This window comes from Culicoides brevitarsis, chromosome 1 (genome assembly GCF_036172545.1).
Source record: "Culicoides brevitarsis isolate CSIRO-B50_1 chromosome 1, AGI_CSIRO_Cbre_v1, whole genome shotgun sequence".
Classification (NCBI taxonomy): Eukaryota; Metazoa; Arthropoda; class Insecta; order Diptera; family Ceratopogonidae; genus Culicoides; species Culicoides brevitarsis.
The window spans coordinates 35,703,940-35,721,186 of record NC_087085.1 but is presented as its reverse complement, the minus strand read 5'-3'; the positions used below and the strand labels follow the sequence as shown (position 1 = coordinate 35,721,186).

Here is a 17,247-nt window from a genome sequence, read left to right as displayed (position 1 = left end):
CATAAATCGTCTTTTGTTGTTGTTTTTCTTCATAGAAAAATTGTCCATTTTATCGAGAATCGTCGATCGAGCTAATTAAGAAAAAATGTTTTGCAAAAGCGGACCTGTTCTATGTGCGTGCGATAGATACAAAGACACGCCTTTGTCTATGTGCCATGAGTGAATTTATATGGCAAAACAGGATCCTACTCTGTTATTGTTCCGTACTTCATCTCATGACAATTAAGCTTTAAAAGTAAGTGAGCAAGTAGTAGGCAAGTAGATAAAAGAACTAGATTTTTTTCTTTCCGCCTCATACGGACGCCAAGTATATAAGGGACTGCGGGATCTAGCGTCAGTTATAGTTACAGTTGAGAAGTCGTTTAACAAACAAGTCTCAAAAACTTCAATTCATTTCAAAATGTTCAAAGTAATTTTTTTTGCTAAAAAAAGTGACCAAAAATCAGTGAAACTAATAAAAATTTATTTTTTGTAGTTCATCGTTCTTGCTCTTGCCTTCTTCGCCGTCGCCCAAGCTGGCGTCGTGCCAGTTGTTCGCACAATTGCTGCTCCCTTGACGGTTGCTGTTCCCGCTGAGGATACCGGCAAATGGGACGGTTGCCATTGGGATGGTCGTGCCTTTGATTGCTTGAAATTGGGAGAACGTTATGCACCAAAAGGCTTGCCCATCGTTACATCTGCCGTCGTTGCTGCCCCATCTGTCTATTCATACCCCTTGGCTCACTCGATCATTCCCGGAACTCCTCTTGCCTCGAACATCATCATCAACTAAGTGCAGTGATTCAGTATTTCCTGTGTTATTTCACTCTCACACAACAAACACAAAATAAATTCAAAATCCCACTGAAACCTGACTTTTTGTTTCTTACAAAAAATTGACTGAGCCCCCCATTTCTTTTGTCTTTGCACGAATTTAGTGAATAGTGAACAACAATAAAAAAATATAAAACACGTCCGGTCAATTTCTTTCTTTAAGAAATTTAAACCAACACAATAATAATGATAGATATTTGTAAAATGAATACAAAAAAAGTGAACATTCTATCTGAAATTTAAAACACATCGTCTACACAATTTACGTACTTACGGTAATAATCATCATAAATATAGTGTACGTAAATTTTTTCGGTTGATTTAAATTTTTTTAAAGTTGTTATTTAAAATAAAACATGAAAGTGCGTCGTCTTCAAGACGTCGTGGTTTGACCGAAATTCATTTTATTGCTCGGACTTTCATGTGTTTTATTTTTTAGACATTCAAAAAAGTTTTTTGACCTATTGAGCGAGTGAGTTTTGCTCGATCGAATCCAGTTCTAATAAAAATGTTAAAGTTTAAATTGATTTTAATGTTTATGTTTATTGCTGATGATCGAAGATTCGCGATAATGATCACTCACTCACTCACTCGAAGAGAAAGAGTAAAAAAATCAATCAAGTTGGAAAAAAAATTAACAACTTTTTTGTCAGTGATTCGACAGATTTTATTAAAATGTTGTTTGGATTTTTATTTTTAAGGTGTTCATTAGAAGAAAAAAGGGAATTTTTGCAAAGTAAGCGTTGTTGTTTACTTTGGATTTGAGATAAAAAAATTTTAAAGCCCAGGAGATTTTAAAAAGAAAAATTAAAGGTATGGTTTTAAATGTATAATTTTTTGAGATTTTAGAAAAAAAGTCAAATAATTTATTAAATTAAAAAAAAGTTTTAAAAAATAAAAAAAAATATTAAAAATTTAATTAATAATAATTAAAATTTAAAACTTTTATATTTGATGAAAAATTTTACTATATAGAATTTAATTTTTTTTTTCAAATTAAATTTTTAATTAATCAAAAATATTTGTTCTACAGTTAAATTAAAGTTAAATTAAATTGAAAAATATTTTTTTTTCATAGAAATTTGTTTAAAAATTAAATATTCAAAAAAAAAATAATAATTTTTTAATTGTTTAATTATTTTTTTTATTAAAAATTTAATTAAAGTTAAATTAAATTAAAAAAAAAATTTTTTTTATAGAAATTTGTTTAAAAATTAAATATTCAAAAAAAAATAATAATTTTTTAATTGTTTAATTATTTTTTTTTATTAAAAATTTAATAAAAAAAAACAAATAAAACTCTTAATAGAAAAATTTTAGTTAAATAAAAAGTTTTAAATTTAATAATTTAGTTAGTATTAATAATTTATTAATTTAAAATTAATAATTTTTTTTAACATTAATTAATAATTTAATTTAAAATAATATTTTTTTACTTTGGTTGTTAAAAACTCAAAAAAAAAAAAAAAATTTTTTTTGAATGTAAGAAATAATTTTTTTTATATAAAATATTTTGAAATAATTTTCGGACAATCAACGTCGAATGCCTTCAGCAACCGCAGCTCTTAACGAAGGATCTTCATAATTATTTCTTCTTTTCTTTGGCTTTGTTTCAAATCTAATTCAGCTCACGGCAGTAATTTATGCGTTTTAATGAACTTTCCTTCTCTCGCCTTCGCCATTCAGCCAACATGACACCATAAAAGCCTTTTTAATGACAGTGCAAATACTAAAAAATAACAAACTCGACCGTTGTTTTGTTGTTTCTGTCTCCCTATCTAAAGATATTCATTTAAAAAAAAAAAGATTAAAATCCAAAGTAAATCATCAAATGATGAAAATAAATAAAAATTCTTATTACACAGACTTGCTTTTGCGACTAACAGTAATAATTTACTTGTCTGTTTCATTAAGTCATTCTGCTTCAGATTAAGATTGAGTTACATATCTCTCGTTGTTCATCTCTCTCGGCCGCAATTTAATTCAAGAATTCTGCGGAAGAACGGAGTGAAATGCGAGTCAAACCGCACAAAAGAGAGCACATCATTTCTCGTTGACTTGACAGTCATTAGCTTGTTTGGATAAGGTGCTGCTACCATGACATTCATACATTGTCACATTTAATTAGATTCACGATACGACGTTAAAGTATAGAATTTTCGCGGTCATTCTGGAATTTAATTCTGTCGATATTTATTTTTTTTTAGATTTCGATAAATGAATGATTGACACAAACACAACCCCGATTGCCAATCCATTTCCCGTATTTGCTTTTTTTTTGCTAAATCAGTGATATCTAAATATTTTACCATTTCCGACATATTTTTGTCAATTCACGAACGTGAATGAGGCAAATTGAGTCTTTTTTTGTGTTTCACCCTCAATTTCCTATTCATGTCATCGTCGTCGTTCAATAAAGAGGATTAATTTTTCGGCGATGAAAGGTCGTCGTTGTTAAATGAGTTTTACGTGATTTTCGCTATGCATGCAGGAAATCAATTTTTGGGCACTTGAAAGGGAATAAAGTTCGATGTTCCATGCGATGAGGTAAAGAAAGGAGTAATTACATGAGATCAGGTTTAATCTTGAGATTTAAAATATTTTGAAAGGAGTTTGTGCATAAATTTTGAGTATTATTGAGGGGCTGTCAGCAGGTTTAAGGAAATTTATATGATTTTTTTTTCGTTGTTTAGCTCAATTTATTTCTTCATTTTTTATTTTTTTTTTTATTTGATTGAAAATTTTTGATTTTATTTGAAATTTATTTAAAAATTTATTAAATAATTTAACGAAATTTTATTATTTTAAGGTAAATATTTTTTTTATATTTTTATTAAAAATTTTATTTTGTTTCAAGTTTAATTTTTTATTTGAATTATTTTATTTAAAATTTAATTTTAAATTTTTATTCAACTCTAAAATTATTAATTTTTTTTAATAAAATTTTATTTTAATTTATTATTTTTAATAAATTATTTGGATTAGATCAACTTTATATTTAAATTAAATCTTATTTTATTTAAAAATATTAACTTTAAAAATACTAAAAATAAATTAAAATTTTATGATTTAAAAAAATTATTAAAATTTCATGAAAATTTTTTTGAAAAACAATTTAATTAATTTTGAATTATGATCTCTAATTATTTATAAAAAAAATAAAAAAACTTAAAAAAAAAAAAATAAATTAAAAATTTTTTAATTTAAAAAATACATTAAATTTAAATGTAATAAAAATAAAAAAAAATTAAATAAAATTTTTTAAAAAGTTTATTTTATAATTATTTAAAAAAAAATTATATTTAATTAAATTTATTTTAATTTAAAAAAAAAAAATTGCATCAGTTTTAAAACATAAAATTCTTTGAACCATTTTAAATTTTTGCAAATTTTTTAATGGCAAAAAAATTTTAAAATACAATCAAGAATATTTTCATTCATTTCTTGTCACCACAAAAATCCCATATTTCTTCGTCGTAGATTAGTCTTCTTACTTTAACTATTCAAATTACACATGAACGTCTTTTGTGAATGATATATTTGTTAATTAAAGTTTAAACATACACAAAACAGAAATGCCGCCTAATAACAGTAAATGAAAGTATTTTTAAACAAAAATTAATTATAAATGCGTGACATATAATTACAAAGCGCAAAACAACACAATAAGAAACGATAGACGAAACATTTATCGCGAAAAAAAAACAACAAGAATATCTAGAGCAAGACAACTCACTTTTAAACATGTTCGCGTCTTTCTGTGTGAGAAAGTTATTTTTTTAGTGAAATTTTTTTAAAAATTAATTAATTCCTAGACATCGACACGAACCCTTTAAATTATTTTTTGGCGGCAATTTCACCTTCACTCCGTCTCTCAGAACACCTTCGATGATTGATGACTTTTGTTTGAAGAAACATGCTGGCTTTTCTTTCTCTAATCCCGCAGCGCAGCCAGCAACCTGATACTTCGTTCACGCTCGTTGTTCGTTCGAATCATGAGTCCGCAAGTTTTTTTTTACAAACAGAACGAAAATTTCTAAGTCATTGACCAACAACTTGACTTGACTTGAGCACACAAACAACTACGTTGGTCAGTTGATTGACAGCACTGTCATTGCAAATGAATGATTATTGCGCGCGCGAATGTTTTATTTATTACTTTACTTACTGCGAAGGCAAACCCACGTAGTTTTCTCTCCTCCGTCAGAGAGCATGATCGCAATGAGCAACAAACTAATTCAAATTGACATAATAAACTATCGCGCAAGTTCCTTTACTTGACCGGATGGATGAGCAAGAGATGTATGGATGCGGTAATAAGCAAACTTATTGAAATTTAATAGAAACAGAAAGACGAAGCAGAAGTTTTGTACAAAAAGACCGGTTTTTGTGTGGAAGTATCGCGATTACTTAATATTTTAATCTAAAAAACAAGAGAGAGAGAATCGAAACTGTTGTTCTTCTTTTAAAGCATTTTGAAAATTTGGCTTAATTTTTGTTGTCTGTCTGTTAAATAATTAAAAAAATTTTTTTTCTATTTAAAATTTTAATATACTTTTTTAATTTTTATTAAAAATCAAATTAAATTAAAAAATTAATTTAATTTAAATTAATTTGATTTTTAATAAAATTTAATTTAATTTTTTTGAATTTTAATTTATTTTTTATTTAATATAAAAAATATTTAAAACTTATTTTTTTAATGTTTAAAAAAAAATGTTTGAGAAAATAATTGAAAAAGAAAATAAATAAAATATTTTTTTTACAATTAACTCAACTTGATTTATTTTTAAAAATTGTATTAAAAAAGTGAGTTTTTAATAATTTAATTTTTAAAATTAAAAATTTATTTTTTAAATGGCTAAATTTTTTTAAACATTTAAAAAAAATTAAAACATTTGAAAATATTGAGATTTTGAAAAACAATGTTATGAAATAAAAAAAAAATAAATAAAATAAATAAATAAAAAATAATTTTTAAAATATTAAATTAATTAAATTTGTTTATTATTACTTAATAATTAATTAAAATAAAAAAATATTTTATAATAATTTAATTTTTAAAATTTCAGTAAATTTCAAAATAAAATTATTTTTCATATATTTTAATAAACTATTTTTTAGATAATCAATTTTTGATCCAAATTAAAAAAAAAAATAAAAATTATTTAAAAAAAAATAAAAAATTGAAGTAAAATAAAATTTGTGATAAAAATATTAATATCTAAACAAATTTGAAAATTAAAAAAAAAATATTTTATTTTTTTTTTCAATATTTTTTTTAAATGAAAAATCGAAAAAAATACGCTCAAATACATCAAAAAAAATTTCCAATTCACAAACAAGTATCACTTTTTCAGTCTTTATGTTCTTTCCTCAACTCAACTCCATAAATGCGTATAAAAAGAGCTTTGTAATGAACACATGTTGATTGTTTCTCATAACATTTATAGGGTTTCTCGCATGTTTTTCGAATTATTCGTCAAATTAAGAAACTTACTTCAAAGTTCCGTCTTTCAATCCTGAATAATCAAGCGAGAGGATCAAGTAGAATGGTAAAAGCATGAAAAATTATGAGACGTGATTTTATGTTAAAACTTTTAAGACTCTTTAACACTCTTTCTGTCAAAGTTCGTTCTTGCGTTCCCACAAAATTTGAGAAAAGAACAACCTGTTTCACAAAAGAAGTGAGAATTTTATTCAAAAAAAAAAGTTTAAAAGATAGAAATCACATCGATGATTATAGTAATAATAATCATAAAATTATATGGTTTGGTTTTTTTTTGTCAATTGAAGCTTTTGCTTAGAGAATCTATCTTACACGGTTAAATGTTCGACTTCCGTGAAAAAAAGTGTCTTGTCATCGTTCGTTACGACAATAAGAAATAATGGCAGCTATTTGTTTTCTTTTATTTTTACGATAAATATTTAACCAAACTGTTCAAATAAAATAGAAGCAACCTTGGAGAAGGACAAATTAAAACACGTACAAATAAATGTCAAGCTACACGCATAAAATTAAAGGTCCAAAAGCACATCGGTCGTACATTTTACTCGAAATTTTTTCTCATCTTCACTCCGAGATGCCGAAAAAAAAAATTAATTTCGAAGCATCCCTTTTGGGGGACGTAAACTCAAACATTTTTTAATTAAAAATTACGAATAAAGCCACCATTAAGAGGATGTTTTACATGACTTGTCCATTTATTTGTTGTTATTATTATTTTTGCCAAACACACACTCCTACAGGAATTCCGACATACGAAGGTATTTTTCACGTGAGAACACGTCAAAAAATTACGTAACGCTTTTTTTTCAACATTCACAACAATAAACTTCACAGCTCAACACAAAAAATGACAAAACAAAACAAAACAAGTCATCATTATTTGAATATGTTTTGTATGAATTAGCCGACAAAACGACAACTTTTGTGCTATAAGAGCTCATGCCATGAAAAGGTCGTATGGGTGAAAACGAAACAAAAACGTCAGAATGAAATATTAGTGGTGACATCAATAAATAAAGCTCTGCAGCAACGAGACCGGAGAGGAGAGTGCGATGACACACAAAAGGGAAAAATTGGCAGAGCAAAGCCACAGACAATAGAAATTATGCGTTTACCTATCTCGTAACATGATCACTTATTTTAGAGCATAATTTGTTATTTTTGGGCAGTGTCTCTGGTTACGTGCTTTTTTTTTGTGGGATACGAAATAAAATCTGCAATGTGAAAAATTTGAGTTTCGCATTGTGAAAAAAAATTATTTTTATAATTTTTTTTAAATTTTTTGAATTCACTTAAATTAAATTTTAAAAAATTGTTCATAAATAAAAACTTATTTAAAAAAATAATATTATTAAAAATTATTTATTTAAAAAAATAAAATTTTAATTAAAATTTATTTACAAATAAATAAAAATTAATTTAATTTTTATCTTTAATTTAATTTAATTTTAATTCAATTATTTTTTAAATATTTAAAGTTTTTATTTATGAATAAATTTTTATTTAAATTTAAAAAAATTAATTAGTAAATTTAATAATTTTTATTTTTGAAAAGTTAATTTAAAATATTTTTTGAAAATTTAATAAAGTTTTGATTTATTTCAAATTTTGATATTTTAATTTTTTTTATTTAAAGATTTAACAAAAACTTGTTTGAGAAATAATTTTTTAAAATTTTATTTCAAGTTTTTATTTAATATTATTATTTTATTTTATTTTGTTTTTTTTATTAAATATTAAATTTATTTTCAAGAATATTCTTCTAAAAAAATTCTTTTTATAATAAATATTTATAAATAAAATTTAAAAAAATTAAAAAAAAAAAATAAATAAAATTTATATTTATAAAAATAATATATAAAAATATTTTCTTCAAACATAATTTGTTATTATTAAAAGTCGTATTTAATAAAAAAAAAAAACAAATTAAATAATAATATTTAAAAAAATTATTTCGCATGAAATTTCAACAGCAAAATCCAAAATTTCACAGCACGGTAGTTGTTATTAAGCTACTAATGACATTATTTGCTGGTAATTGCACTTTGATTGGATGTTCTCTGCCACTCTACATTCAAGCACCAACTAAAAGGGATCAATACACAGCCCGAATTAATATCAAATTTTAATTAAATACCTTTTTACTTGATTTCACAGCAATTTTTAATTAAAAATTATCGGTCAAATAGCTGTTAAAATTTTATTTTCTGGTCAATTTAGCGGCGAAAATATTTTATCCTGTATTGATTTCTCACCGCAACCCGAAGCAACGCAACAAGACTCGTCTGACAGTGAAAAACTTCAACTTTTCTACGTTTTTTTTAATGAACATTGACCCCATTTCATGTGCGGGAGAGAAAAAAGTTTAAAATGTGGAAAAATAACAATTACGGAACACAAATTCGTGTAATTAAATGAAACCTTTGAGGTGTTGTGCTAGAAAATGTTAACCCCTAAATACTTCGTGTGGTTTTGATGTCAGACGTCCGTAACTCGTGAACGTTATAGCAAATCGATAATTACGTTGTTGCCGTGCATGTCAGTAGCACAGTCGAGTATTAAAGAAAATAAAGAAAGAAAAAGTCAGTAGGCCAGACCTTGTTATAACTTTCTGTGTTAGTTTTTCTGGTTTCAAGAATTCTAAAGCCAATAAATTTGCGCTTGAATTATGTTAGATAATTATAATTTATGTTGCAAAGTTTATACGATGCACAGATAAAATTCTAATAAAATTTGAGCTGGGCTATTAATAAAAGTTTAAGTTTTATTACTTGTTTGATGATGTTATTAATATTGTGATGATTGGAGTTTTAGAAGAAACGATCATTGCAAAATAGTTGAAAACTAAATAAAATAAAGTTTTATTGCAAATTGTGTTATCAAAGTTTCTGCAAAATGGAACAAATATGAAATTTTAATAACTTCAAAATATTCAAGAATGATTTTTTAATAATTTTTTTAAAAATTATTTTTTTTTAAATGTTTCTCAAATAAAAAAATAATAAAATTAAAATATAAAATAATTAAAAATAATTAAATAATTAAAATAATTAAAAAAATAATTAATAAAAAAATATAAAAAAATAAAAAAAATTTTTTTAAAATAAAAATTTTAAATATAAATAAATAAATTTAAAAAAAAATTTATTTTTTATTTTTAACTTAATTAATTATAAAAAATTTTTAAATAATTATAATTTTTTTTTATTTAATTTAGATTAATTAATTAAAAATACAAATTAATTAAAAAAATTAAATGAAATAATAATTATTATTTTTTAATTAATTAAGATACTAAATTTATTTATTTTTTAAATTATATTATTTAATATTATTTTTAAAATTTATTTAATAAAAAATTATTATATTTATTGATTAATTTTTCTTCTCCAAAAAAAATTTATGTTAATTGTTTAAAAATTTATTTTGCTTTTTTTATTAATTTATTTAAATTTTTTATTCTAATAAAAATTAAAATTTACCCATGTATCAACAAATGGGCAGTCTAACAAACAAAAAAAAAATCTCCATCAATTCCCAGCAATAAATGCTAATTTTCAAAAATTTTACGACGCTTTTTTGTTTTATTATGCCTCCCGCTTTTATTAATATCTCATTTTTTATTGTGCCTAATCCTCTTTACTCTGTCATATTTATTTGGCAATAAAACGCAGACAAACTCTTTCAACTTCTTCATTCGGACCATTCATTACTGAACTGAACAACAAACATGATTAGACGAAAAATTTAACGACTCAAATCTTTTTTTTAACAAAGAAGGGACTTTATCACAATAAAAAATTAAAATTTCTTTCAATTTCCTGTCAATATGTTCAAATTTTCTGCCTATTCATTGAACTTTACTCCCGGTTGCTCATGTCATGAATTCGCCAAAAAGGAAGAAGATGTTAAAAAAATAAATTTTATTTGTCCAAGTGTTTTCCGTTTGTAATGGAGAGCAAAATGTCGAGTGTGTCAGATGAAATCCCATTTAAAAAATGATACTCGAGAGCATAAATTTACCGACAGTCGACACGTAAAACACGCGCTTTACTCCTCCTCTTTGCTCATTCGCACTCGTGTGAATCGGTGCACTTTACATTACAAAACAAAAAAAGTCAGTCAAAAAAAAATTGTTAAAAAAAATTCTCGTTACTTGATTGTACGAAAAAAAAGAGAATAAAAAAATTTGATTGCCTATGCGTGATTTGCAGTAAAAAAAAAACAAAAAAAAATCGAAAAAAATATTTAATTGAACAGGAGATGAACGTTCAACAGAACAAGAAGTAGACACTCGAAACAAATGCAATGCGACAAAGTTTTTAGTTGAATGCACATTTCACTTCAAATTCTTTTACTGCGATTTTTCTTCCATTTCTTCCCTTTTCTCTCGATATCAATTTTACTCTCCGGGACAAAAGGAAAAAAAATTACCGATAAAAATTCATCTGCATTGTTTTTGCTCCGAATGACGCGATGTCGAGCACAATCATAATTTTTTTTGTTGTTATTTAACGGAAAATGATAAAAAAAAACACACGCGTGAAGAATGGCGCCTCTATTTAAAATGTCATGCAATTGCATGTGATACGCCTTCTCTTTATGAGTCGCTCTCGCGTTCCGTAAATTGTGTAAAACAATTGACGTGACACAACCACACAGAGAAATTAAAACAACGCTAAGAGCGTAAAAAACCGTTTCATTTAACAATAACAACCACATGACTTGTTTCTATTATTGTTACGACATTTCTTCCTTTTTATTCATTTCTTTTCTTTTTTTTGTTGCAGATTCAGATGCACTGAGTTCATCGTACCTTTAACAACATTTCTTTTTTTCTGCATATGAACAAAAATAAATAAACAAAGAATGACATGAAGAGTAACGTAGGAGTTAAGACCTAAATTAGTCCCATTTTTCCTTTTAAAAACTTTTTTTTAAAGAATGAAAGAAAGAAAAAAGGAAAAAAAATTCGTTCATGTGTTATCGTTTCTCCCATTAATAACGATAATGACACGCATTAAATTCAATAAAAATAAGTGAGATATGTTGCAAGAGCCTGGAGCAGCACTTTATTTTTATTTAATGACTTAATCGAACTGCTAGTTTGAATCAATTTCCAATTAATTACAATTCATATTCATAAATGTGACAAATATATTTTTGATTATTAACGAAAAAAATGTCAAGATTAAATAATGGGAATTTCATGTAAATTGCTGTAAATGGAATTTTATAAACAAAAATTTGTTTTTGTTGAGACGTCAGATGATGATTTTTTTATTAAAAATTATTTTATTAATTTTGGGAGTAAAAAAATTGATAATATAAAAAGTTTTTTATAAAAAAAAAATATTTTTTAATTTTAAGAAATTTTTTATTCAATTTAGAATTTTTGAAAGTTTTTTAAAAATTTTTTTAACCAATTTTGGGGAAAATAATTTAATTATTTTTTTCAAATTTATTTTATGAAATTTGAAAGTTTGATTTTTGTGTTACAGAAAATTATTAAAACAAATAAAATTTAAAAATATAAATAAAAAATAAAGTTGTAAAAAAAATTATTTTAGGAAAATTTTAGAAATCGTTGAACCTTGAAATATTTTAATTTTATTTATTTTATTTTTAAATTTATTTTATTTAAATTTTATTTTATTTAAATTTTTTTTTATTTTATTTTATTTAAATTTTTTTTTTTTTTAATTTGATTATAAAAAAATATTTTTCAACTTGCTTTTCTATTTTTTTTTTCATTGAAAGAAAACTAAAATAAAATTTTTAAAATTATTTTTTTTTTCGAAAATTTGTATCAGATTTCCATAAATCTTTGAAATAAAAGAAAAATTTGACATTCCAGAGATGTCAAAAAAATCTGTCAAAAAGAATTTTTCAATTTTTAATTAATAATTAGACTTTCTTGGCGCTATTTTTAAAAAATTAAATTTAAAAAATATAAATTAACTATAATAATTTTTTTAATAATCTTTAAACAAATTTGCTTTTTAATTAAAGTAAAAATTTTTGACAATTGTCATTTTTTTTCTTAAAATTATTTTTTTTAAATACGCCTAATTTTTCATCTTTCAAAAATTACTTTAATTTTTTTCAAAACAAGTTCTTCTCTTTTTGCGTGACTGTCACTTCTTCACTGCCTTTAACTCGACATTCATAAAGCCAATCTTCATTTCTTTAATTTTCTTCTTTAATGGAAGTGACTCACCACTTTTCTACTGATTTCCAATCAATTTTTATCTCCGACATTCGATATCTCGATGCACAACGTAATAACCAACATCTGTCTCTTCATCTAATGGCAGCCAATACAAAATTCATGACGTTCACTTGCATTTATTTTTTTTTTGCATGGCAGTAATTTCGATGGAAACATCCAAAAATAAATTAAATATTCCGCAAGCGACTTTTATCGATGATATCCCTTGTCAATAAATATAAATTGCGCAACTGACCGATTGCCTCGAGGGAATTGAAGGAAAAAAAATAAAAATGGTTCAAAATTTCGTACAGAGACATAAAAGGTGATAATTTTCAATCAAAACACCTATCATCTCTCATTATTGCGAAAAAAAATTGTTGAATCGAGCAAAATTTAATTGAATAGAAAAATTTATTTCATAATAATCGCTATTTGGGTGGCTGTCGAACATTGTCTGTGTGTCTCGTAAATGTCTAGATGATTCAATGTCAGCAGAAAATGAGACACAGACACAAAAATCTTCATTCATGAAGGGTGATATTGAAAATTTTTGACGTACAAATATAAGAAGGGGACCATTTTTCGTACAAAAAAGATTACATTACACTGCAGTCTCTCATCGCAGTACAAAAATAAGCATAAAAGACGAAGACAAACACGTCCGCAGTTCATAAGGTTCCCTCCGTTAATACAGGTTATGGTTGAAAAAACTTTACAAAGCAATTTTTGTAATAATAAAAGATACTCTTCCATTGACATTCACCGGCATTTATTCACTCACAAAGTAGAAAAAACACAAAAAAAAAAATTAAATTTACATTCAGTTCCGTTCCGCATCTCGTCACACACGTTTGATACGAGAAAAAAAGTAATTGTAGGACTTTTTTCTTATGCAAGAGATACAATCTTCTAGAATCTAGATGAAAGAAGAAAAATAAGAAAAAAGTATATCAACAAGAAAAAAATGATAGTCAAACAGAAATTTGCATAGAAAAATGTTGTTTTAACCTCAGAAGCGCAAAGAAATTGAATGAATATTTTCGAAAAAAACTGCGATCTGATCAGAAAAAAAAATAATAATAGCGAAACAAGTGCCACATTTCCCTCTTGAAAGACACTCATGGAGATTAACACTCCCTCAAGGCACTCCAGACATAATGGAGGGAGCACATAAACTTATGACGACGCGACCCTCGTAAATTTTTATCTCACAAAAACACCAATTATTCACGAGCGAAAGATGGTTTGGATCAAAAATAAGAAAATATTGTTAGAAAGTTGTCGTGAGGCGAATTTTTTAATCACATTTTGACTTTTTTTATTTTTTAATTTAATTTAATTTGAAAAATTAAATAAATAATAATTTTTCTGACTAAAAATATTTTAAAAAATTTTAAAATTTTTTAATTAATATTTAGTTGATTTAAAAATATTTAAAATAAATTAGTAAGAAAATTTATTTTTTTTTTAATATTTTTATAATTTTTAATAATTTTAAAAAATTGTAACAAAGAAAGCCATTTTTTTATTTAAATAAATAAATTTATCATATTAAAAATATTTTTAAAAAATAAAATTAAATTATTTTAAAATATAAAAAAAACTTCTTATTAAATTAAATAATTTTTTTTTTAATTTTTTCTTATTCAAATTAAAAATTGTTCGATTTCTATTTTTTTTAATTATTTAATTTAATTATTTTTTTAAATAATTATTTAATATGTTTTACTAAAAATTTAATTTAAAAAATTCTTCTAAATAAGTTGAATAAATTTTTCTTAAATTTTTGAAATTTTTCTAATTTAAATTTAAAATTTTCGATTTCTTTTATTTTGTTTAAATTATTTATTTTAATTTTTTTTTAAATAAATATTAAAATTGTTTTAGTTAAAATTAAATTTTAAAAATTTTAATTTTTTTTTTTGCAGATTTTTATCTTCAAAAGCAAGTCACTTAATTACTGACAGCTCAACGTACACAATTCCTTTCAAAGTCAGAAACGCCACACACAAAAATAAGAAAAGAAAGATTTCTATCAAACATAAAGTAATCATAAAATATCTTCACAAAAAAAAACGAAATACCGACCAAATATAAATATAATCAAGCAAAAATACAGCAAAAAAATAAAGCACACAATAAACAACGTCTTAAAATTCTCTGACAAACAAATCAAAAATATGTTAAGCGTGGATTGGATGCTTACCGGCAATATTTTTTTCCTTTGCTCTGCACAACAAACAGACAGTGTCTGTCTCGTATTTCGTATTTCTTGTTATTATATTCCTTTTTGCTTGTAATTTATTTCGATATTGTTACTTTAATATTTTATTGTTGAATTGTTATCCAAAAAAATAATAACAATTTTTTTTGTGGTTATGAATAATTATGAACAGCTTGGATGACAGGTATTTTTAATATTTATTTATTTTCACACTTATCAGCTACCGTATTTCTAATCTCTCTAAAAGATCTGTAAATAATATTCTAATTAAATCACATGGTATTAAATGAAATGAGAACGAACAAATTTATCTGTCATCATTTCATTTTATTTTTAATTTTTTTCTTCATTTTTTTTCTTTGGTTTTAAATAAAATTTAATTTTTTTGAAGGACACTCGTGGCTTTATATTTTATTCAAAAAAAAATAATTCTTATGTTTTATCAGCACATTTTTGCATATTTTATTATTTTTTTTTTATTTTTAACAAACCCCAAGTCGTTTTTTCACATTAAAAATTCACTTTGAACGTTAAAAATTCACCTAAATAAATACAAACAACGGGATTTGTAATGCATGAATAACTATCAAAAAATCGCATGTTCACTTTCGAATACAAAAAAAACGTAGAAGGCAGTAAAAAACACAGACAAAAAAAAACTTTTGCATAAATTCTGGTTTGGTTAGCATCGTTTTTCACGTGAGCCTTTAAAAAAAATATCAAAAGTTTTTTTTTGTGTTTGGCCATCCAAACGTTTGAATTTTTGCATTTTTTCTCATTTTATTTTATTTTATCAAATAATTCATTTTTGTATCTGTTTCACTAATGAAAAAAAAAACTTGATACAGTTTTGTTGGTTTTAGTCAACTTTTTTTTTTGGGTAATTAATTTTTTTTCACGAGTGTGACATTTTAACGACCTTGATTTCATTTCAATTTTATTACATTTTATTTTTATTTTATTGCATCAATTAATTTGATTTTTTAAGTGTTTCTTTATCACTTTATCAACTTCGTATTTTTTTATTTTTAAAATTTCACTAAGTGACAATTTTTTTTTAGTTAGAGTAAAATTGTTGTTTCGTGCTGAGTGATAGACATTGGCATTGATATGATAAGAAAAAAGTGGTTTATTTGTTATTTTTTATATTTAATGTACGTGTCACTGTTGGTTTATCTTATCATTATTTTTTTTTTGTAATTTTTATTTTTTTTATTTTTTATAACACAAAAAAATAATTTTAATTTTTTTCTAATTAAAATAAATTTTAAAAAAAATTAAATTTATATTTTATTTTATTTATTAAATTCAATTTTTATTAAATTTATTTATTTTATAAAATTATTTAATTTTTTAAATTATTATTTTTAATATAAGAAATAATTTAATTTAATTAAATTAAAAAAATTAAATAATTTTATATAAATATTTTATTAAATTTTTTCATATAAATATAAATTTTATTTTATTTCAAATAAAAATAGAAAATCAGTATGCACTTTTATTTATATTTTTAATTATTTCCGTACAAAAAATCTAGAGATCAATTTTAATGATTTCAATTTAAAATAACACACACACTACAAAAAAAATATATTCATATGACGCAATAAATTTTAAACTATTAAACTTGTACGAATTTGCGTTTCATTCTAAGGTAATTATTACTTTTATTATTTTTTGTTTGTATTTGTATTTTTATACCTTGTAATAATTTTTTTTCTAACTTTATTTAATTTTTTTAGCACTCACGAAATATTTTTTTTCTAATTTTTTTTAAATATTAATTTTTATGATGATTATTAGCGATGATTATATATTATTTACTTATTTATTGCTATAATTATAAGAAACTTGCGGAGAAAAAGCGCGACACGAACTCTACTGCATGAAAAATTGACAGACACTAACAAACTATCCATATGATAACCATACCAAAACCGTACAAAAAATAATAATAAAAGTGTTGTTAGTACACACCATCGTTCGTGCGGTGCGAGAGTAAAACTCCTAACACAAACATTCATTCACGTTTTGCACGGGAAAAATCTTCATTTGAAAGTACTATACTACGATCGGTTCTCCGTGAATCTTTTTTTTTTTTTGTTTTCAAATACAGATGTTGCTTGGTTTCCCTCTTCAGCTTTTTTGTTTGCGACGTAGAAATTCGAGAGTAATTCTCCGGTCGGTACTCGAAACGACGTACAAGCGAAAACCATAACAGAGAGTCGAGACACCAATACACATGCGAAGCGGCTTTTTGTGTGTACGCATCTAACGGGGGAACTGAGAGAATTAAAAACATGTGAATCGGAGACGGATTCTCGTAGTTCTCCCTATACACGAATTTTTGACTCTATTTCACACTTAAAATTTTACGACAAACTCACACTACAACAACAACAACAACAAGGGTTTGTTTGTATTTTTCATTCACCTATATTTATTTTTGATTATTTTATTGTTGTTGTGTGTCATTATGGAAAA

The 17,247-nt window shown here is 24.1% G+C and overlaps 2 protein-coding genes across 17 annotated transcripts in view; one reads left to right on the top strand and one right to left on the bottom strand.

The window, feature by feature from the left end:
• LOC134827553 (uncharacterized) overlaps nucleotides 1–16,640 on the bottom strand; it is a 120,852-nt gene extending 104,212 nt beyond the window's left edge. For 15 of the 16 annotated variants that reach the window (XR_010161797.1, XM_063840250.1, XM_063840247.1 and 12 more), the window contains exons 1-2: nucleotides 16,465–16,605; nucleotides 14,743–15,009 (exon numbers count right to left, since the gene is read on the bottom strand). The gene's annotated coding sequence lies outside the window, so the exon portion shown is untranslated. Of the gene's footprint in view, nucleotides 1–14,742; nucleotides 15,024–16,464 lie in introns of all 16 variants that reach the window. The other variant, XM_063840248.1, reaches the window with a different exon arrangement.
• Nucleotides 356–838, top strand: LOC134827355 (uncharacterized). Its single transcript, XM_063839955.1, has 2 exons — nucleotides 356–409; nucleotides 476–838. Exons 1-2 carry the CDS (start codon nucleotides 401–403, stop codon nucleotides 770–772), a joined length of 306 nt encoding a protein of 101 aa, XP_063696025.1. The 5' UTR covers nucleotides 356–400; the 3' UTR covers nucleotides 773–838.
• Nucleotides 16,641–17,247: the final 607 nt, after the last annotated feature.